Genomic DNA, 22,354 nt, shown 5'->3' on the forward strand with positions numbered 1-22,354 from the left:
TGTAAGGCAGCAACTCTACAGCTGCGCCACCGTGTGGCCCTTTCCCATTGCCAGACGATGGTACTGGGATAGGGATGAGATGAGAGCACCTTGTCAACAGAACAAAGTAGATGCAAATTGTATCTAATGACTCAGAGGCATGTTACCTGAACTTATAGGTGTGAGTTATAGCGAGAGGCTGAATAGGCTGGTATCTTTTTGCCAGCTGGTGCATAGTTGGCTGAGGGATGACCTTGTTGAGGTGTACAAGATCATAATGGGCATGGATCAAGTGAATGCTCAAGGTCCTTTTCCCACTGCAGAGGATTTTAAGCAAAGGCTTAAGATGAGACGGGTGAGATTTAAGAGGGACCTCGGGCAACTTTTTCACTCATATCTGGAATGAGCTGCCAGAGAAAGCTATAGAAATGGAAACATTTATGACTTTCAAAATACATTTAGAAAGCTTTATTGAAAGGAAGGGTTTTGAGAAATCAAACCAAATGTGGGCAAATGGGACTAGCCCAGAATGGCAATTCGACTGGCATGGACAGAGGGTGCTGAAGGGCCTGTTTCCATGTTGTATAGTTCTTTGACTTTAAACCCCTTGGATCAAGTATGGTTGAAAATAACATTATTTAGTCTACCGTTTTTAAATGTTCATTCTCGTTTATTATTGATTAGTTTAAGTACACTACAAAATGGTGTTAGTGAGTGTGATGTGTGTAAGATCTATGTCTGCTGAAACGTCACCGATTCCTTCTCTCCTGAGATGCTGTCTGACCCGCTAAGTTACTCCACCATTTTGTGTCTATCTTTAATTAACCTTGGGTCCAGTCAGAAAATCATACCAGCCCCTGTTCAATTCTCAAATATTACCTGTACAATAGAACTTGTTTTAAAATAACAATAGTGGAGAAGTTTATAGATCTGTGAGCTCCTCCTAATGATCCAACTGTATGTTGAAAGGATTTGCAGTTATAATATAGTTTTCTGTTGGTCCCAAAAAGACACTAGGTGGTGCTCATGGAACGCTAGAATGCCAAGGGCTGTCTATTTCACATCAGGCAGCAAAATGAGGACATGTTTAGTTAAGACCACTAGAGACCATACAGATTTGGAGTTTGCTCGGGTGCAAGAGTTGCCAAAAAGTTTCCTCCTCCTTTCTCTTTACATCCCTTCAAGGTTTTAGAGTTACCGTGATGTCATCCATTGACTTTAAATCCGATGCAAACTTTTCTGTCAAGTAGTACTCAGGCCTCAGTTCAAACTGTATCAAAGTCTTGATGTAATAGGATCCAATTAACATAAATCTTCAGGTCTTATTTCAGGCGATTGCACCAGCTGTCTACAAAAACCCCGAATAGCACTTGAAATCAGGGGCGGAAAACCCGGGGGGGGCCAGAGAGGACACGTACCAATATCAGAGTTTCTGACGTTCCCAAATTAATTTGTTCCTGTTGATTGGGATTTATTTTATTGAATAGATGGAACAAATTACTTTCTTAGATTAAGGTATTTTAGGGGATGATTGATTTTATCCGTATAGATTTGTAGAAAGAAAACTAGCAGAGAGCAGCATTATTTGAGCACCATTACTCCATGTTGATATATTTATTTTCCTCTTGCATGAGATTTGTCATCCCAACTGGCCAGAGAATGTACACTAAATCTGAATGGCTAGAACCTAGATATAATCAATATGATTTGGATCATTCATAACTAACAATTCAAATATACCAACAACTTGCAATTGAATTTTGTATTTAATCTATGTTTTTGGATTGATTTATACGTTGCTTACTCCTTGAGAAAGATAGACACGACTTGTCTTTTCCTTGCTTTAAGTACAGATTTTAACAATTATGGCAAGAAGGAGCAGGAGAAGATAAAGAGTTTTATGGATGAAACTAAGAAGGAATGTTAGGAGCAAATGTGGTGATTTGAACATTTAGAATACAGAAAAGCGGAATATTAATGAAATGCTCAAGGCCAGATTTGTGAGTTTACCTTCAGCAGATAGATGATAGTTCCCTTTAACACAGCGTAAAAGGTTTTCCAGCTTCTCTTTCCCCATGGTGCTATGGAACATAGGAAAGCAAGAATTAGAAATAGCTACTGCACTGGAACAAATGTTACTGTACTAGAAATTGCATAGGATCTAAAAAAGGCATGTTAAAATGGTGCTGCTCTCTAACACACTAGTTTTACAGAGGCCCTGTGGAATACAAACCAAGGCTCAGCCTTTGGCCATAAAAAGGCATTACTTCAGCTACCCCTGCCATCGTCGCATTAGTGGCAGAATTCAGTTGGGTGTGGGGATGCATGATCAGGTTTGAGGACATTAATGATTAGACAAAAGACAATAGGTACAGGAGTAGGCCATTCGGCCCTTCGAGCCAGCACCACCATTCAATGTGATCATGGCTGATCATCCATGAAGATGGGTAAGGAATTCTAAATATATATATCCATATACGAAAAGTCCTTTTTAACACCACCTTCCTATCTCCATCAGAAAACCCCTCTCATACGCTGCTGTGTCACAATTGCCTTTGACTAACTTTGTGCAAGCAATCATTCTCTGACTGCAAGCTCCCTGAGAGGGAGTCAAATTGTCACCGTGCATGCAACCACCCATTAACCCACATCCTTCCTCTATAACTTGTAGATTCTTAATGTTGCCATGCCAAGGACTTGGAGAACTCAGAGGTAAATTTGTTTGGCTATCTGCAACTATAGTTCTCAAATTGTTATTAAAAGTAATTGTTGATTGCTAATATTTCTGCAGACGGCACAGTGGCAACTAATTATGTAAGTCCTGGGATGTTTAAATTATGATAGTAATTTGATCCAACTCAAGAGGTTGATTAAAATAACCCATAAGTGCTGGAATAACCCAGCGGGTCAGGCAGCATCGCTGGAAAAGATTGACAGATGATGTTTTGAGTGGGTTGATCAGCTAGGTTATTATGCCGAGAAGTGGCAAATGGTGTTCAATTGGGATAAGTGTGAGTATTGTATTTCAGCAAGTCAAAGCTTGGTGCAAGGCTCACAGCGAACAGATGGGGCATAGAGTATGTTGCAGAACAGAGAACAAATATATAGCTCCCTGAAAGCTACGTCACAGGTAGACAGGGTGGTGAAGAATGCATTTGGCAGGCTGGCCTTCATCGGTTAGGGCAATGAGCAAAGGAGTTGGGATGTTATGTGGCAGTTGTACAAGATCTTGGTGAGGGAGCATTTGTAGAATTTAGTTTTGGTTACTCTGCTATAGGAAAGATGGCATTAGACTGGAAAGGTGAGATGGGAACATTTTAAAAGGGACCTGTGTGACAAGTCTTTAACAGAGGATATTTGGAATGAGCTGCCAGAAGAAATGTTTGAGCAGGTACAATAACAACATGTAAAAGACTTTTGGGCGGTACATGGATAAGATAGGTCTAAGGGATATGGGTCAAACACAGGCAAATGGGAACAGTGTAGATGGGGCATCTTGGATGACATGGGGGTGAATTGGGCTGGTGCCTGTTTCTCAGCTGTAATACTCAATGACTCTAGTACATTACACCTGACCTATACTATAACAACTGTGTTGTACTCTGGTGCCACTTATAGTAGAGCATGCATCATTCTTTCCTCTCTGCCCATTGCCCCATTTTAATCTCTGTGATTTGCTTAACTAAGACCTTGCCCCATCATGCACAAAGTTTTGTCTCCTTCATAAACCTTGGGATTTATGTGTTTGCTTTCTCTCCCTCACAGCTATCAGGTGTAGCACACTGATTCCAACTTTATGTTGTAGGTTGAGACATGAGCACAAAGTATGGACTATCACCAGTGCAGTACAGACACACATGTCACAATGTTAACTGAAGCATCTTTCTGATTTCTCCCTCTGTTTTGTTTTCCCTTTCTTTTTTATTTTTTCCTTATTCTCCCTTCACTCTGTTCTCTGAAAGAGAGAATGTGATAGTCCATAGTCCCAGGATGCCTGCAATTGGAAATGCAGTGGGAGAGATAACTAACTTTTTTTGCCATCAATGTCAGCGTGGAATTTGCGACTAAGAAATCCTTGCTTGTAGGTGGGGGCTTTGTGATCATGCAGAACCTCCAGGAAAGGGCTGCCTTTGTCCGTCGTGCCTGATATGTTGATGGTATCTTCAGACATTGGCATGATAGATCTCTGCAGCTCTTCATCATCCCTGGAATAATTAATAGCAAAGAGGATGGATATTAATCTAATTTCTGTTTTAAGTTAGATTTTTAATATTAATTAGTGTGGCTTGTTATCATTCAGACCCACCAGGATGCTGCCATATTAACTAGCATGAAGATATGTTCTGCATAATTCCAATGGTGGTCGGACTGCACTATTCCTCCTGTCCCCAAGTCCGCAGGCTAGAAGTTTCTCACTAGATTCTGGATACATTTTTAAAACTTTACTGGGTGGATTTTGTATTAACTGGATATCCCTTACTGCATTCTCTCTAGACTCATGGCTCAATACTGAGTTCTACATAAATGTGATGTCCAACACCATGTAGACGGAGCTTGATGGAGACATAATGTTCCAATCTAGGCTCGCTATGGCCCTGATGCCCAACATCAGATTCTCTGTGAACCTGATCCCCTCTTGGCCCCAATATGGATCAATTGCCCCTTTGTTCTGTATTGATACAAGTGGAGTGACTGTCCAGATCTCATGTCCACATGAACCCCACTATCTGATGTTCCCCATTGGCTCCTGTATACAACTCATGTTTCCCAGTATTTCCTGATTGATCTGATGTCCTTCTTTTCACTTTCTCCATGTATCCAGTCAGACAAGGAAGCTTTTATTATGAAATAAGTAACACAATTGCTGGGGTTAAGTGTTAGGTACTTACACGGCCCATTCGAGCTTCTTACTTTTTATTGAATGGTACAGAGCCTGGAAACCAGAAACAGGGAATGCTTTGAATGTTCAATAAAGACAGCCAGTGAACAGATAGTTTGGAATGAATACAGCATTGACTATGGTTTATTCATAAGCAGCAGTTACAAGTCCAGTTTGCATTGTTAGCCAGTACATTTATTTGATATTTACTTTGTTTATGGTTTCAATGGAAAATTTACTTCAAGGTCAGGTTAACTTAGATATCAGTTATTCAAGATATTATACATGGTGCATGTAGATTTTTGTTACAGAGTTTTTCTTCATACCCCGGAGTGGCAAGGATCAAATCAGGCGAGGTTTACCATCACTGTCCCGTTACCTTTGCTGGAAAGAACTTTTATTGGATAAGTACTTGCTACCTTGAGTTCATACACACAAAATATTTGCCAGAAGATGATTGTAATACAAATCGTATCCCAACAGGGTCAAGATCATCAATTAAAGGGAAGAAAAGATTGTTGAAGGGGAAAAGTAATTTAAATTGGTACCTTTAGAAAGTCTTTTGGAAAATCCTTCCCATCATTCATGCCTTCCAAGTTAGTTATGAAATCTTGACTAGACATACTTTTCCCAATGTTCTAAAGTGCCAAAATAAACAACGATGAAAAAGTACAGTAATAAGGAAATTGGGGTAAGGATGAATTCACATGTTGATTTTCACAGGTACAATGTGAGCACACATTTCAAGTAAAGCCAAGACTAAACATAGCTGAATATATTATGGCTATGCACACACTTCAGTTTTCCATGTGTTTAGTGGTCTGTGAATGCCAAGCACAGCAAACAGCATCTAATTGAGTTCCTACTATGTCTCAATGCATTGTGGTAGCTAATCATCACAATAAAACAGCAGAAAGGCTGTAATGGTTCCTACTCACTCTGGACTTGCCAGAATCAAATAGAGAAAGCTGCCTGGGTCAGATTACTGTTGGTTACACAAAAAAGCTGGAGAAACTCAGCGGGTGCAGCAGCATCTATGGAGCGAAGGAGATAGGCAACGTTTCGGGCCGAAACCCTTCTTCAGAGGTCAGATTACTGTCGGGTGTCTGTTTATGCAAATGTCCGGAAAGATCAGGATTGTTCTCTTAAAACGTCTGACATTGTCAAAGTAAAAAGCGGAATACTATCAACAGGATGACTTGCATTTAGCTAGTTAGCTACTTGTATTATTCAAGCTTAAAGGAAGTACACACTACTCGGTAGTGTATGAATCATCATCACAGGCATCATTATGTTGTCTTCCACTTTCAGGATCATTTATCATACTTTTCAATACCACACCTTTGATTAATGTACACATCAATCTAACTCGTTTTGTAATAAGAGTGAATTCTTAAGTCACCCAATGACATGTCAGAAACCCAGCAAAGGTTCTGAAAAGGTTGTGAGTTTGTGTGAGAACAAATGCAACACAACATGAACAAAATTGGTTCTTCATGCAAATAGAAAATAGCTTTGCTTGTACATAGGCAGATTGCTCTAACTTCTGTGGCCTGCTGACAAATTTTGCATTTTGCAGCAAATTCCAGTCTGTTGTCTGATTGTACATGTACAGCACTCAAATTCTCATATAGTAAGTTACGTACACTTCTAGTGCTTGTAAAGTGTACTATTATTTGTTTAAGTATCGATAATATAGTTATGTTTAATTGAATTATTTAGGATTAACTGTTCATGAATTGATTCTCATCAGATTGATGATTATTCTGTTAAAATCAGTCACTAAACAAAATGGCCAGATTACAACTTGCTTCTCAGTAGGTGGGCACCATACTACATTTTTGATATATATTTGATGACTTTGGTTTCCATTATCCACAGGCAGTTTGCAGAACCAGTGGCAGCCTCAGTATGTTTATGCCATTAGACACCTTGGGAAAGATTAAAAACTATTTCAACACTTCCTGCAAAGACTTGGGGCACCGGTCGTGTGAGATTCTTTACAGATATCTGTTTAGTGGAAACGTCTGATTTTTGAACAATGTTGTGAACTTTCCGCAAACGGCAGTCTATATTTTAAACTGCCATAGCTATGTTGTACTTATTATCATAAAAGTAGCCAGCCATCATATTTATATATTACACGTTTAATTCACCTTGTTTCTAACTTCAGCCAGGATCCGAGGAAACTTACCTTGCCATGAAGATCTGAATTTAAAAGCATAATTGCACAGATGAGGGTGTGGACAGCATCTACAGAGAATAAGGAGCAAACGTTATAAGATCAGACAAGTTCTTTTCTTTGTTTTAACTATCATTGTCCTTTTTAATTTCAAGTTAAAATGCAATATAATTGGAAACCGAAACAACAATTAACAACTGATCAATTGTTTATATTGCTGGCATTGCCTTGTCACATCTAGAATATACAGGGATTAAATGGAACTACAATCCCAGACTGCTGAAACTACACGGATATGGAGATGGTTTTGCACCATAATGCTCAGTAAAACTGGACATGGAAAGCATCGTGTGTACTTTCATCGTCAGACTCAATTAATAATGGGTCTTAGCTGGGTCATAAACTCAAGGTCTCCAGACTTGTATAGTTGTCCATGGACTGCTTTGTCTAGTGCTGGAGAAGCAGCTGTAAAGGCCCATGGTGTTCCTGCTGAGGAAGCAGTTCTATTCCTTCTGACTGCAGATTAAACAATGTTCATTGTTACCTTGTCATTGACAGTTTTCAGTGGGTATATAATGACAAAATAAAATTTGAATAGGACAAATTACAAAAAGGATATTGAAACTGGCAATTGGGCCTTTTTGTCATTTTGACGGATCTTGTTTTATTTTATTGTCAAAAACACCTGTATAATGTGAGCACATGTTGAATGTTTTCCAAGTGGGGCGGGTCCGAGCCCTAGACTGACCACTGGCCCTATTTTCTATCTAGATACCAGTCATAGATATGTGCTAATTTTACCTTCATGTTTCTTATTGATAGATTAGGTTTAAAAGAATGACTGCTCTTTTTGTCCACTACAAAGTAAACAAAAACAAGATACACTTGCCTGCTGTTTTTAAATTAGATGGGAATAAATTACATATAATACAAATAATAGATGATAACCTTCTGTTAAGTTATTGGAAAGTATATTTATTGGACAGACACGTGATCTCATTCTGGGCCCATATGGATAACATAGTAAAGCTGGTGTGCAGTGAGGCTGCTCCAGATAGTTGCTCGTACCTCGACTGTGAACAATGTCCGGATTACAATGCTGGAAACGATTGGAGAAGCAATGCAACACTCGCTCCCGTTCCTGCGTCTCTCCCGTCAGTGCTAAGGACAACAGGAATTTTCTGTGGACAAAATCAGAAAAGAACCTCACAAAAGATGCACATTAATATTGTCATTAATAGCTTATTAAATATTTTTTTACAAAATAATATTCGACCCATAACAAATTCAAAAGATATCCAAGACTACCTTAGTGCCTGATCAAGGGTCATCTCTCGGAAGTCAAATAGTTGCAGATATTCCTCAGCTACCATCTGACTGAATTCATTACTAAAGGATAAAAAAGGAGAGAAATCTGAAAAGATTGCTTCTGCTTCTTCCGAGAAGGGTTAGTTTGGCAAATAGTCTTAATAGTTTTGTTAATTTAGCCAAAGAATATTTATGCAGACCAACATTGTCAATGATGGTAGAGTAGTGAATATATTTCTGCAATTCCATCAGACATATTAATAGAAACATTAGCTGACATTTTAAAGGAGATCAATTCAATGAAATTCAACCAAACTTGCAGAAAAAAAGAGTAAACATGAAAATGTTAAGAATCTGACCCTAAATGTGGCTTTTTATATGTTTCAATAACTTTGAGTTTAAACTGACATTAGGGACAGAAACGGGCATTTGACCCACCGCGTCCATGCCAACCATTTTGCCCATTTACATCAATCCCATTTGCCAGTATTATGTAGTGTCTTTCTATGTCTTGTCTACTTGGGTATCTGTCTAAATAATTACAGGTAGTAGGTGAATCTGATTCCATACATCCTCTGGCAGCATGTTCCAGATATCAGCTGCCTTCTGTTTAAAAAATGACTGCCCCTACACCCCCCCCCCCCCTTTAAATCTCCTACTTTCCACCTTAAAACGATGTTCCCTTGTGTTTAAGGACCCCCACTGTGGAATAAAGATTTATGACCATCTAGTCTCTTTCTGGCACATATAATCGTATGTACTTCTATCATGTCACCTCTCAGCTTCCTGCACTCCATGGGAAAACAAACCCAATCATCCCTGTAACTAAAGTCCCACAGTTTAGGCAACACCCTAATAATCCATCGAGAGCCTGCTGACATACTGCATTACAGCATGGTATGGCAGCTGCACCATGGCAGACAGGGAGAGGCTTCAGAGGGTAACCAGGACAGCGCAGAGGATCATTGGCTGCCCTCTCCCCTCCCTGATGGACATCTACACCTCCCGCTGCCTTAGCAGGGCAAAGAAGATCATCAAAGACAGCTCCCATCCTGCGTTTGGACTGTTCGACCTGCTGCCCTCTGGAAGGCGCTATAGGTGCATCAAATCCAGGACAAACAGACTCAAGAATAGTTGCTTTCCGAGAATTATATCTACTATAAATTCAAATTCACACATGCACTGACTACACCGCCCAACATGGACTTCCATCTGTATATATGTATATATGTATGTAGCGCCGCAGAATTTGTGCACCTATTCCCCCCCCCATCTCCTTTCTGTTTTTTTGTTTTTTCTGTTTCTTGTTTTTTGTGCTAAATTGTATGTATGCACTGAGTACGAGCAGCTTTCAGTTTCACTGTACATGTATAGTGACAATAAATGGCATATCTATTCTCTATACTGCGTCCCAGGGCTGTCAGACTATAGTTCGGCAATTAGTTGTGAAGACATTGTGATTCACGGGACCTGGCTGTGATCAGGCATGGTCTCTGAATTGCAATATTGTACTTGGGAGCATATCACAAGAATTTGGTGCATGATTCGGACGACTACACTAAATCAGTTTGTAATTGTTATCAGTGTCATTGCTAACAGTCTGCATCTTATAATTTTATTTAAGCTTTAAATGAGCAGATTTGAGAACTAATTATTTACCAGCCTGGCTATAAACCATGTCTTCAGCAGAAGTAATGGCATGTCTTGTAAAACTGAAAAATGTGCAAGACAGACGAGGTCAGACACGTGGAGTGAGGAGGCCACTGCTGAGGGAATGAACAAAGGAGGATCCGGTGTAGGGAGACCAGCGTGAGGTTGGGGGAGAACAATGGACAATGGAGACCTGGTGTGTGGGATTGGTGTGGGTGGGTGGGGGAAGGGGAGAACAAAGGGGGACCTGCCACAGATACTGTGTATAGTTTGTAACTTTGCCAGCACCCTTATATGGCGACTTTTGCATACCTTGCGTATGCAAGGAAAGAATTTCACTGACTTCACTAAACATTATTGTGGAAATGATTGTGTAACGGACGTACTTCTTTTCTATGTAGGGTGCAATATCCGTCTTCTTAAATCCATCCAGATGGTAGAGTTTGTAAGCCAAGCTAATGGCAACTTCTTGGTCTGGTTTATCCCCATTAGCCAGTAGAGCTTCAAAGTCCATTGGCTTACTTGTGATGCTTGTTTCTGGCAGAATTTGAGGTTGTTGCTTGCTCTGAATGACATCACTGTATCAAGGCAAATAAAATAACAGTCTGTTAAGAATACAAAGCGCTGTAATCACGTGGTATTCTCCTCTTCCACCATCATTTCAGCACGGGACTGGAATAACCCCACAACACTTCAGGCCCTGAACATTCTAGGAATAGGAAACATCTTTTAGGCCTAACAAACCTATCCTTTTGAAATATCAGCTGCATATTCTGTAATTCCTTTCTTCCCACAATAAGATCACTAAGGTTGCTTTAAGCCACCCCCTTCATTACCTTCTCATCAGTATCCTTACTTCCCATCTGCAGATTGGATCTGATGTGAATGGATCACAGCTCGTCATTCTCCCACTCAATATTCATGCAGAAAATAGACACAAAAAGCTGGAGTAACTCAGCGGACAGGTAGTATCTCTGGAGAGAAGGAATGGGTGACATTTCGGGTCGAGACTCTAATTCAGACTGAGTCTGAAAAGGGATCTCGACCCACAATGTCATCCATTCCTTCTTTCCAGAAATGCTGCCCGTTCACTGAGTTACTCCAGCTTTTTGTGTCTAGCTTTGGTTTAAACCAACATCTGCAGTTCCTTCTTACACAGTATTCATGCAGAATAACTAGCAGTAAGTAGCCTTGCATTGGCTCCAATGGGCTAGCATATAAGTAGCTGAGACTATTTGATTATTATTAAGGTTTTGACATGATCCTTACTTTGGTTTCTGACTCTGACACGAAGGCTAGTCCTGAAGCACCGTGCTGAAAGAACAGCTGCCCAGAGCAGAGTGAAGCAACTGCTTTAATTGCTGTTTTTGTAAATCGCTGCTGTATTATACGTTAAAAGTAACATCTATGACGACTATTTTATTGATACAAAATAGCATTGTAATTAGATCATCAAATATTTTAAGATTAAAAACGGAATGACTACACACTGAGTCACATATCCTTGCATGACATCTGGCATCATGTGCCAAATACTATTAACAGGAATACCACAGCTTTATTTAATGTGAGTAGATGTAACAGAAGTCCAAGCAGTTGTAGAAGCTTGGACCTTTGCAGCTTTGTGGTTGGCAACCTATTGATTGCACTAGATGCAGTCAAGCAAATTAATAGGAAACCTCACTGTTTGTCTTCAAATGGCCCTCTGGCAGCAAGATCAATGAGAGCAAGATAAATGGCACAACACCAACATGAGAACAGTGCCCAAAAGCTTCCATATAAAGGTTGTGGAAGCCGCTGCTATGATCTTAAGATTTCTATGCCCAAGAAAAAAGTAATGACTTCAAAGCTGTTGGGGGGGGGGGGGGGGAGAGGTGGGGGGGGGGCAGTAAGGCTAGAAAGCACCAATTGGACAAGCAGCTGAGCATATAGGTGCCAGCAGAGCAATAGATAGATAGGACATTGCATACTGTAATTGCTTCAGATTTAGGAAATCCTGGCTGTTTTAAATGCAAAGCCAGATAATTCAATGTGCAACTTGGAGCATTGCTGAGGACATTTTGTTTAGTGAAGAATGGGTGGTAGCCAAATGGCCTTAAAAATAAAACACAACCTAATTTTTCATGAAGCTCAATTAAAGATAAATCATAAAAGTAACTTTTAAGAATAAAACAAAACTAAAAGATATCATTGGTCTATTTGCATCGATAAATAGGAGTACCCCTGTACTGAATATTATTTGAGGTAAAGATTTTTCCTTTCGTTGGACATGTATGAATTGGACTAATGCCAATGTCTATATGCCTATCCTATTATCCTTGAGAACATGACGTTGAGCCACTTTCTTCAACACTGTGATGAAGATATTATAGACAATAGACAATAGGTGCAGGAGTAGGCCATTCGGCCCTTCGAGCCAGCAACGCCATTTAATGTGATCATGGCTGATCATCCACAATCAGTACCCCCTTCCTGCTTTCTCTCCATATCCCCTGACTCCGCTATCTTTAAGAGCTATTCCCGCTATGTTGTGAACTCAACCTTTGGTCTAAATGATGGTGAAGGGATGGCATTGTATTCCTGGTCACACTGATATGTGATGTGGGAAGCTGCAATGCTGCAGGTGTTATAATTTGTCTTCTGTGTCATAGAGGTTGGACATTTATTGTGTGGCATCCATCAAGCTTTGGTGAGCTGCTGCAGTTTAATTTGTGGAAATTGCACACTGCAGTTCATGGTACAACAGTGATAGATAGATTGATTGTTTGAAATAGTGGATGGGGTGCTAATCAACTGGACTCTTTTTTCTAGATGTTGCCAGACTTGAGTGCTGCCAATTGGAGAGTATTCCATAACATAGTATATCAATGGTTGACAAACATTGCCAAGTTAGGAGATGAATCATTCACTGTAGAACACCTGCCCCAACCTGCTCTTATAACCACACTGCGTGTGCCTTTTCTGATCAGTGATGCAAGAATGTTAATAGAGGAGATGGTACCTCCTCTTGTCCGTATCCCATCAGTCAAGATGATGGAGGAGTTCGAGGCTTTGGCTGATCATTGTGCTTTTGAGCGCATGGCTATGTCAGCAGATTTGTACTTGTCTGAGGAATAACTAGTTCCATTTTTGGACAAGTCCTTATCTAACAGAACTATAAACTTGTCAGGAAACTCTTCTGCAACAAGTTAGAATCCAATATCAAATAGGTTGATGGACTCGGATTCAGTGAAGCCCACAATATACATTTAGATTGATATTTAATGGAGAAAAATAAAGTGCAATTACATGAATCTAACTCACAAAGAGCTGGGATAGACCCAGTGGGTGAAATGATTTCCATCTATTATGTGTAGGAAGGAACTGCAGATGCCCTTATGGCTAAAGGGATCGGGGGTATGGAGAGAAGGCAGGTACAGGATACCGAGTTGGATGATCAGCCATGATCATATTGAATGGCAAATGGTGCAGGCTCGAAGGACCGAATGGCCTACTCCTGCACCTATTTTCTATGTTTCTATGTTGGTTTAAACCAAAGGTATACACAACATTCTGGAGTAACTCAGCGGGACAGGCAGCATCTTTGTGAAAAGGAATGGGTGACGTTTTGGGTTGAGTAATTATAAGTTCTATGAAGAAGAGTCTCGACCCGAAACGTCACCCATTCCTTCTCTCCAGAGATGCTGCCTGTCTGTCCCACTCAGTTACTCCAGCACTTTGTGAAACGTCACCCATTCCTTCTCTCCAGAGATGCTGCCTGCCTGTCCCACTGAGTTACTCCAGCACTTTGTGAAACGTCACCCATTCCTTCTCTCCAGAGATGCTGCCTGCCTGTGCCACTGAGTTACTCCAGCACTCTGTGAAACGTCACCCATTCCTTCTCTCCAGAGATGCTGCCTGCCTGCCTGTCCCACAGAGTTACTCCAGCACTCTGTGAAACGTCACCCATTCCTTCTCTCCAGAGATGCTGCCTGCCTGCCTGTCCCACTGAGTTACTCCAGCATCTTGTATCCTCCTTCTATTATGTACTGTTCTACATTCTCAATTTATGGTTATAATTTATGTTAAATTATTCATACCTTCAGACATATATTGTTTGTTACTCAGCTCATTTCACAATAGTAAAAGGTAATTATTTTGTGCTGATCACTAATTATCCAGCATTGCTAAGTGCTACCATGCTAAACAAGTCAGCTTGAGTGAGAACATACTTACTTTTCAATGATCAGGTCTGTGATTTCTTCATTCTCATCTTTCTCCTGTTGTCGAGGTGAGTCACTCAGTTCCATCCCTTCAACGTTTGGATCAACATTATCATAGATGTTATTAATTGGTCCTTTCTTTCCAGTTATTGTGCATTCCAAATGTTTTTGGTCTATGTGCAACACTGTATGATTGTTCATGGTTTTGTTCCATATCTCCCGATCGGCCATAGGAGCTGCTTGGTTTATTACCTGGCAATCGCGGAATGATGATTTGGTATTCACTGAGTTCTCCGTCTGGCTGGCTTTTTCTGTCTCAGTAGAAGCTTCTTGTTCTTGGTAGACATCATCTATGTGATCCCTGAAAGTTTCTATCATTGATGTATGCTGATTGTCAGAGAAAAGCACTGCTTCAGAGATCGCTGTGATGCAGCTGGTCCCAATAGTCTCTTTTATATCTGGAGAGAACAAAGAAATAATTACAGGCTGCTGGGAAGAACAAGGAGTATGAAAATAGTTCAGATGAAAAAATAAGAACCAGCGGGGTGGGATGCAAATACTTACCAGGAAAGAATGCTTCCTTGGCATTGAAATAATTGGGCAAGGATTCTTCATTGCTTGTTATTTTCAGCTGTTTGGAGGGCGATTGATTTCCAAATGAAAGGTAGCTGGAGTCCTACAACAAGAGAAAAGGCCATCAGTTACATGTGACCAAGTTGTATCTGTGAATTAACAAGCTCCAGAATCCTGTGCTGTACATGTTCTCTTTATGGACAATCGATCAACTGTTGTAAAAGAGTAAGGTGTCAATTGACATAAATATTTAGAGAAGGCTCTGATAATTTAGTGAACTGAACCACAAAGACCTGGAATGACCCAGGTGGATCATCTATCTGTGCTGTTGTACAGGGCCGACTCTGGCCATTAAGTGGGGGGAGGACCTTTGATTGTTTTCCTTTATCTCCTGGTGAAACGAGTTTCCACCAGGACACTTGCAGATACATTTCACTTAATCGTCTAGTTTCATGATCCATACTTAGCTAAGACACAAAATAAGAATTGGTTCTAAGAATGGGCAGATTGGGATTATTGACTCAAGGCGAGTTTCCGTTAGAGAATGGCACAGATGAGTTGATTTCCTGCCTGAGCAGGTGGAAGGTGGGGGGAATTTTAATCACTGACTGATTCACGTCTTGGACGGCATGGAGAATCAATAGGATAAATAACATTATTTGTGAGGAAATTAGAGTTTGTAACATTTCCAACCATGTTTGAAATTATTCTGTTCTTCCTGAAGACCTGCAATCATGCAAGTGATGGCCTATCTTAAACCCAGAAACATATTTGCTTCTGACTAGTTCGAGAGCCATCTGGTCTCACCTTAATAGAAATATTTCCTTCATTCTATCCATCTCTCTTCCACCTTTTCAGCTACGTAAAAATAAAGTTTTCTCTCTCCCTAGTTCTGATAAAACTTTAACTGGTTCCCTCTTTACAGATGCTGCCCAACGTGCTGAGCATTTCCCTTTTGTTAAATAAATGTAATTTGCTACTTTATGCTTTAATTGTTATTTTCTGACGCATATTATCTCTTAAATAGGAAAACAGGCCAATCGAGGTTTTCATTACATGAAATATGTGCTTTTAAAGTATATTTTGGCAACAAAAGCAGAAATGTTCAGGCATAACCCTCCCGCCATATGGTCTGCCTGTTCCCGTTTCTCGTATCTCATTGGCTTTAATTGGTCACGTTCTGTGCAAACAAACACTTACCCCATGGTGTATTTTACCAACAAGGTCTTTATGTAAAATGAACCATGATGATTTGTGTTTGATCAAATGTTACATTTTGTCACTTCTTTACAAATATAGTTAAAGAACAAAACACTGAATGCTGAGGTACTGAGAGGCCCAAGGGTGAAATCTCACTCCAACCTGTTTACCTACAATGTTGAGCAAGACTGCTCTAAACTGTGGTTATGGTGCTTAGTGGTTTCTGGATCACAGTTACACAATTCCTTTCATTCCTTCATATACATCCTTCACGATGATAACATTCTAAGCCCAGCACATTTATTTGGCACAAATTACACACAACACTGATTTAGACACAAAATGCTGGAGTAACTCAGTGGGACAGGCAGCATCTCTGGAGAGAAGGAATGGGTGACGTTTCGAGTCCAGACCCATCTTCAGACTGAATCTTTCCCATTCTTTTTTTTAATATAGGACCACCTATAATCATAATACACAAATTAAAAATAGCTGATCCAGTTCCTGAAATGTCTCACTCCAAACTGCTTTTTTTGTAGTTGATCTATCTTGTGAGGATGTGAAATTTGTCTGTGATGGAATGAGTGAGGATTCTCGAGTCTGGAGGAGATGCTGGGGCCACTTCCTACAGGGGCCCCAGTGGATTTCCTGTCCCTCCATTCCCCTAGTGAACAGGGCTGCCACCCTGGTGTTTCTCCCAGCGATCAAACGCTCACCAAAGTTTATATTTCACTAAAGGGGCCAGCTAGAACAAAGTGGGACCCGGCATGAGGGACTGGGGGGTGGGAGGAGGAAGAGTAATTTTTGAATACTTTAGTAACTTAGTAGGCGCTCCTTACGTGACAACTCTTGCCTACTTGTTCTGTGTGCAAACAAAGAATCTCACTGTACCAAGTACACATGACAATAAAGTATCAATCAATCAAATCTGGGGACCCTCTCCATCTCTCCTGGATCCTCTTTCTCCTACACACTGGTGTCAGGTTGCCACATAGAATGTGCTTTAAAACTAACTTATTATAAACTGCATGCAATTGAGTCTATTCCTGTTAACAACGCCACAGATCCTATTTTTAACAAGCACATTGTAAATGTAACTCTCTCGCCACTTTTCAACGTATTTTGGCCAAATAAATTACTTTTTGTGAAGGATCAGATTGCGTGACAATGCTGCAAGCACATGTTCAGGATTAAGTCTGATTTCTAGTCAGTGGTTTATAAACCTCACGCCTCGTAGACCTCTGCTGTAAATATTCTCATTGACAAACCACAACATGAAGAACTATTTGTTTTAATCATCTGCTTCCTTCAGAATAATCTCAGAATATTCAACGTTTTTGCAACATTAAAAGCTCTTTAGCCAGAAACAGATTGGGAGCAGCTTGATGTTATTTTTGACCACAATGAGCTTTGATCAAACTCTGTGCCTTCACTCAACCACCTGTAGACTGGGGAGGCCCGACAGGAGTGGAGAAACATTTATGGTACAGGGAGGGGGTACTTTTAAATTAAATTAGGAGGCAAAGAGGGTCATGGATTATCACTGGCAGACAAGATTAGGGAAAATATGCAAGTATTTTACGTACATTAAGAGAAAGAGACTAACCATGAAAAGAGTAAGAGCTACGTTGACAAAGGAACAAACGACATGGAGCCAGAGAGTGCATGTGAATACTTCACATCTGCTGAGCAGCTTTGCAACATTAAAAACTCTATACAAATGGAAATAGTCATTGTAACGTGACTATAGTGAAATAGAAATAGTCAGCCTATTTACAAAGAAGCTGAAAGTTTTAAAATAACAAAAACAGGTTACCCAGTCCATTAAGTCTTGGATGATGTTTTACAAGTTGGAGATCTAATTCTATCACCCATTCTTCAACCCATTTTACTTCATGGCTACCTATGATCTATTCAGTTCATCCTTAGATACTGATATCTCTGCTTCAAACACAAAATATGTATTCAAGACCTCACACCTTTGTGAAGAGGTTTCTGCAGTTCTGATTCATCTATTATTTTTGTTCCCGATCCCCCAGCCTCAACAGTCTATATCTATCGCCCCTTCATTATTTCAAAATTCTTCTTTCATAATCTTTCACTACTTGAACTCCCCATAATCTGTGTCAGTGATGATCACCCAAGGTTTCAAGGTTTTCGTTGCATTAATCTTTCCTCAGTATTATCTCTGTTCTGTGTTCTCGATAACACCTCAACATCCTTCCTATGATGTTGAGACTAAAATGCACTGCCTCTGTGGTTTTACATTGATGTAGGTTCACCGTTGCATCTCGATTCTCAATCATTTCCTGCATCTATTTCTCCATTTTGCTTTTGGCTGGCAAATAAGAACTGAAGAAGTAAGGAAGTAAAGAATTGAACATGAGCAATGTGGTTAGAATATTACAAAATGGAAACTATCAAGGGGGTGAAATCAACCAAACCTGCTCGACCAGTCTGTAGGGTTTACCACTACATTTTCCAAGACATAAGCTGATCAGAACACTTTAAATGATTTGTTTAACAAAATGTTCCATTCTGAATTATCAATAAAGAGATAAATAATGAACAATTCACTAACTGGAGTTCATGCTGAGCAGGTTTGGGGTATTGGTCAGCAAATCTAAAATCTTCCCTCCAAATGGGTGCCAGCTACCTCTGCAACAGCAGGGTCCAAAGCAAAAGCATATTATCATCTTAACAAAGTTGCATAAAATTCAGTAAGTGCAGTTTAAAGTTCTATAAATGTGTAAGAGTAACGCATAGCCAGTAACAGAAAGCAGTGAAAATACCCCCAGGGACTGGGTAGTCTGGGACTTCCCGAATGGTAAGAAACTCACAATTATGAATCTTTGACAGCTTGTTCATTAGGGATTATGTGCCTGTTTAATTCAGAAGCTGCTGGTGTGAGAATCATGTCCATATTTACTCTTGCTGCGTTGGATTATGTTTCTGACAGATGGTGTCCAGGTTCATGTTGTGGTCTTGGGGCTTTTGCAGTTTATTGGGGAGATTATTCAAGTGGCTGTTGTCAAATGCTAGTCCCACTATCAGGCTACCGCAAAACCGTGCAACACTGGCTGCTGCCTGAACCCAGTACAGACCGCTTTGTGCTGCTACAAATCCACACTAACATCAGCTTGTAGCCCCAAACACACGCTGCCAGAAATTAGCACCAATTTTTGTTTTCTGACAAATAAGTACAGCATTGTTCAGATGTCACAGAACCCCAACACTGACAGATGCTCCCAGCACCAACCCTTGGTACAGTTTCTCGCTGCATGCCCACTGGTACAGTTTCTCCCTGCATGCCCCCTGGTACAGTTTCTCGAAGCATGCCCACTGGTGCAGTTTCTCCCTGCATGCCCCCTGGTACAGTTTCTCCCTGCATGCCCACTGGTGCAGTTTCTCCCTGCATGCCCCCTGGTACAGTTTCTCGAAGCATGCCCACTGGTGCAGTTTCTCCCAGGACTGACCCCTGGTGCAGTTTCTCCCTGCATGCCCACTGGTACAGTTTCTCCCTGCATGCCCCTGGTACAGTTTCTCCCTGCATGCCCACTGGTACAGTTTCTCCCTGCATGTCCACTGGTACAGTTTCTCCCTGCATGCCCACTGGTACAGTTTCTCCCTGCATGCCCACTGGTACAGTTTCTCCCTGCATGCCCCCTGGTACAGTTTCTCCCTGCATGCCCACTGGTACAGTTTCTCCCAGGACTGATCCCTGGTGCAGGACTGACCCCTGGTGCAGTTTCTCCCTGCATGCCCACTGGTACAGTTTCTCCCAGGACTGACCCCTGGTACAGTTTCTCCCTGCATGTCCACTGGTGCAGTTTCTCCCTGCATGCCCACTGGTACAGTTTCTCCCAGGACTGACCCCTGGTACAGTTTCTCCCTGCATGTCCACTGGTGCAGTTTCTCCCTGCATGCCCACTGGTACAGTTTCTCCCTGCATGCCCACTGGTACAGTTTCTCCCAGGACTGACCCCTGGTACAGTTTCTCCCTGCATGCCCACTGGTACAGTTTCTCCCAGGACTGACCCCTGGTACAGTTTCTCCCTGCATGCCCACTGGTGCAGTTTCTCCCTGCATGCCCACTGGTACAGTTTCTCCCTGCATGCCCACTGGTACAGTTTCTCCCAGGACTGACCCCTGGTACAGTTTCTCCCTGCATGCCCACTGGTACAGTTTCTCCCTGCATGCCCACTGGTACAGTTTCTCCCTGCATGCCCACTGGTACGGTTGAATTGAATTGAATACTTTATTGTCATGTCACAAGTCACAGTGAAATTGTTTGCTAAGTTTGCATTACCAAGGTATGCAAATAGCCACAACATAAAGGGCGTTGACAAAATTACAAAGTATCCTGTGCCAGGTCAACCCTTGACCCCCTTCCCCCCCTTCACAGCCGTCCCCTCACACCGGGTCCTCTATTGTTCCCAGCGGCACGTCCACCGTCTCCCACGTCGCCCGTCCTCAACCGTAAGCGCCCTCAACAATCGACCTGGACGACCATCTCTCCCCGGCAGAGACCCCTGACACAGTCTCTCCCCGGCAGAGACCCCGACACAGTCTGTCACCAGCACCAGCCCCTGGTACAGTCTGTCACAAGCACCAACCCTGGCGCCAGCCAGCAGAGGATAATTTTCAGTCACCTACTAATACTCAATCCACCAATGATAATTCTAAATTACCAATTGATAAAAACATAAACTCCAAAGTTTGAGGAGCAGTTGTTCAGGTGGACCGTCACTCATGCTTATATTTTCTGGCACCTACAATCTGCAAACTTCAACTATACTTTAATTCCCACTATACTTTGGTCCAATATCACCAGAGCTCTAATAGCAAGAAACAACATATGGAACGTTGGGCTCAGTTGAGAAGGGATGGTATGGTACTCAGTGGTCAATGTCCATCTTTGTGTCTCCAATTATAAAAAGATTCCCATTACCTCACTCTCCGTTAGTTGGTTATTCCATCCCACAAGCTCCTTGTGCACTGAAGGAATGTATGAGGGTAACATGGATACAGAATCCTCTGTGCTTATTGCACTGTAACTCTCTGCAATTACTTCCTCGACCATATGGATTTTCAGTTCACTGCTCGATGGCTCACAGTTCATGGGCATTACCACTGGATCAGCGTTACTCCTTTCACCCAACTCCTCCGCAGTCGTAGCAATATCTGTGGTCAAAATTGGAATAAATGCTTGGTTCTGATGCCACACATCTTGTTGCAAAAAAACAACATCTGATGGATCCATAATAATTTCATCAGGAGTTGTGGCTGCATCAGATACCTGGGCGAAATCTTCAGATTTATCCCTCAGCATTTCATCATCCGTTTGTTCATGGACAGAGGGTGTTAAAGGCTCCAACAGACCAGGACTCTCAATCGTCATCCCATCAGAATTATTAAATAGATATTCAGTACTTTCCTCAGCACAGTTTCCTGTTTCATTGGTCGTTTTGGTCAGTAATACTGCTTGCACCCATGGTGTAGATCCATTACTTTCCAATGAACTTGCACTCTCTGATCGATTAGAAGCATCCAATTTGTTTACATCCTCAATAAACACCATATTTGTTAGCTCAGTAGAAAATGTTTCAATTTGTCCTGAATCTAAATTCTCATTCGAGGCAAATGTGCTTTTGTTTTCCAAACTAAAACTCAAGAATGAACCTTCGGCAATAACATTATGAGTTTTATGTTCTTCATCAGCATCCTCCGCATATCTGATGTTACCTGGCTCCATTTCATTACCCAGATTGTCTGAGATCTGAAATAGGTTTCTTGCAAAGACTGTATTGTGATCTTGTGTATTTGGCTCTGAAATCCTTAATAAGTCAGAGTTATCGCTATGGAGAGGAGCGACATCTTCTGCACTGATTCCAGTGTCTTCTTCAATGTCGTCATCGCCTTCTGCAGCGTCTAAACCTTTTGAGCAAGATGTTTGTTCCATGTCAATCAGGAAATCAAAATGATCCATCTTCAAATATTAAAGGGAAGTTACAACAGATCCGTTCTAATTTCAATGGATTCCACAAAGTTGTAGTCAGCTATTTGCCATGATGATCTGTGAAAAAAATAATTTGAATGATTGCAAAATGACTGGTAAATGTTTCAATTTGTCCTGAATTATAGTTGCATAAATTCTGCCAAACATTCTCACATTTTAAGATTTTGCACAGGTTCTACTAATAAGATCTGCATAATAAAGCCTGGTTAAAATGGAAGCTCAGAGGATTCTGAGGGTGTAGGGTTCTAAAACTTAATTCGGCTCATCGAGTCGACTCCGCCATTCAACCTTGGTTGATCTATCTTTCCCTCTCAACCCCATTCTCCTGCTTTCTCCCCGTAACCTTTGACCCCTTATTAATC

General features: G+C 41.1%; 1 protein-coding gene across 3 annotated transcripts in view; it reads right to left on the minus strand.

The window, feature by feature from the left end:
* LOC129713421 (uncharacterized) overlaps nucleotides 1-22,354 on the minus strand; it is a 46,801-nt gene that overhangs the window by 20,176 nt on the left and 4,271 nt on the right. For 2 of the 3 annotated variants that reach the window (XM_055662464.1, XM_055662466.1), the window contains exons 2-12: nucleotides 20,925-22,049; nucleotides 14,765-14,876; nucleotides 14,214-14,658; nucleotides 10,385-10,576; nucleotides 8,349-8,429; nucleotides 8,109-8,221; nucleotides 7,053-7,111; nucleotides 5,407-5,496; nucleotides 4,869-4,912; nucleotides 4,009-4,184; nucleotides 1,990-2,060 (exon numbers count right to left, since the gene is read on the minus strand). In XM_055662464.1, the coding sequence (XP_055518439.1) occupies nucleotides 1,990-2,060; nucleotides 4,009-4,184; nucleotides 4,869-4,912; nucleotides 5,407-5,496; nucleotides 7,053-7,111; nucleotides 8,109-8,221; nucleotides 8,349-8,429; nucleotides 10,385-10,576; nucleotides 14,214-14,658; nucleotides 14,765-14,876; nucleotides 20,925-21,962 (2,421 nt within the window). In that variant the 5' untranslated portion in view covers nucleotides 21,963-22,049. Of the gene's footprint in view, nucleotides 1-1,989; nucleotides 2,061-4,008; nucleotides 4,185-4,868; nucleotides 4,913-5,406; nucleotides 5,497-7,052; nucleotides 7,112-8,108; nucleotides 8,222-8,348; nucleotides 8,430-10,384; nucleotides 10,577-14,213; nucleotides 14,659-14,764; nucleotides 14,877-20,924; nucleotides 22,196-22,354 lie in introns of those variants that run through there. The other variant, XM_055662465.1, reaches the window with a different exon arrangement.

This window comes from Leucoraja erinacea, chromosome 35, assembly GCF_028641065.1.
Source record: "Leucoraja erinacea ecotype New England chromosome 35, Leri_hhj_1, whole genome shotgun sequence".
Taxonomy (NCBI): Eukaryota; Metazoa; Chordata; class Chondrichthyes; order Rajiformes; family Rajidae; genus Leucoraja; species Leucoraja erinaceus.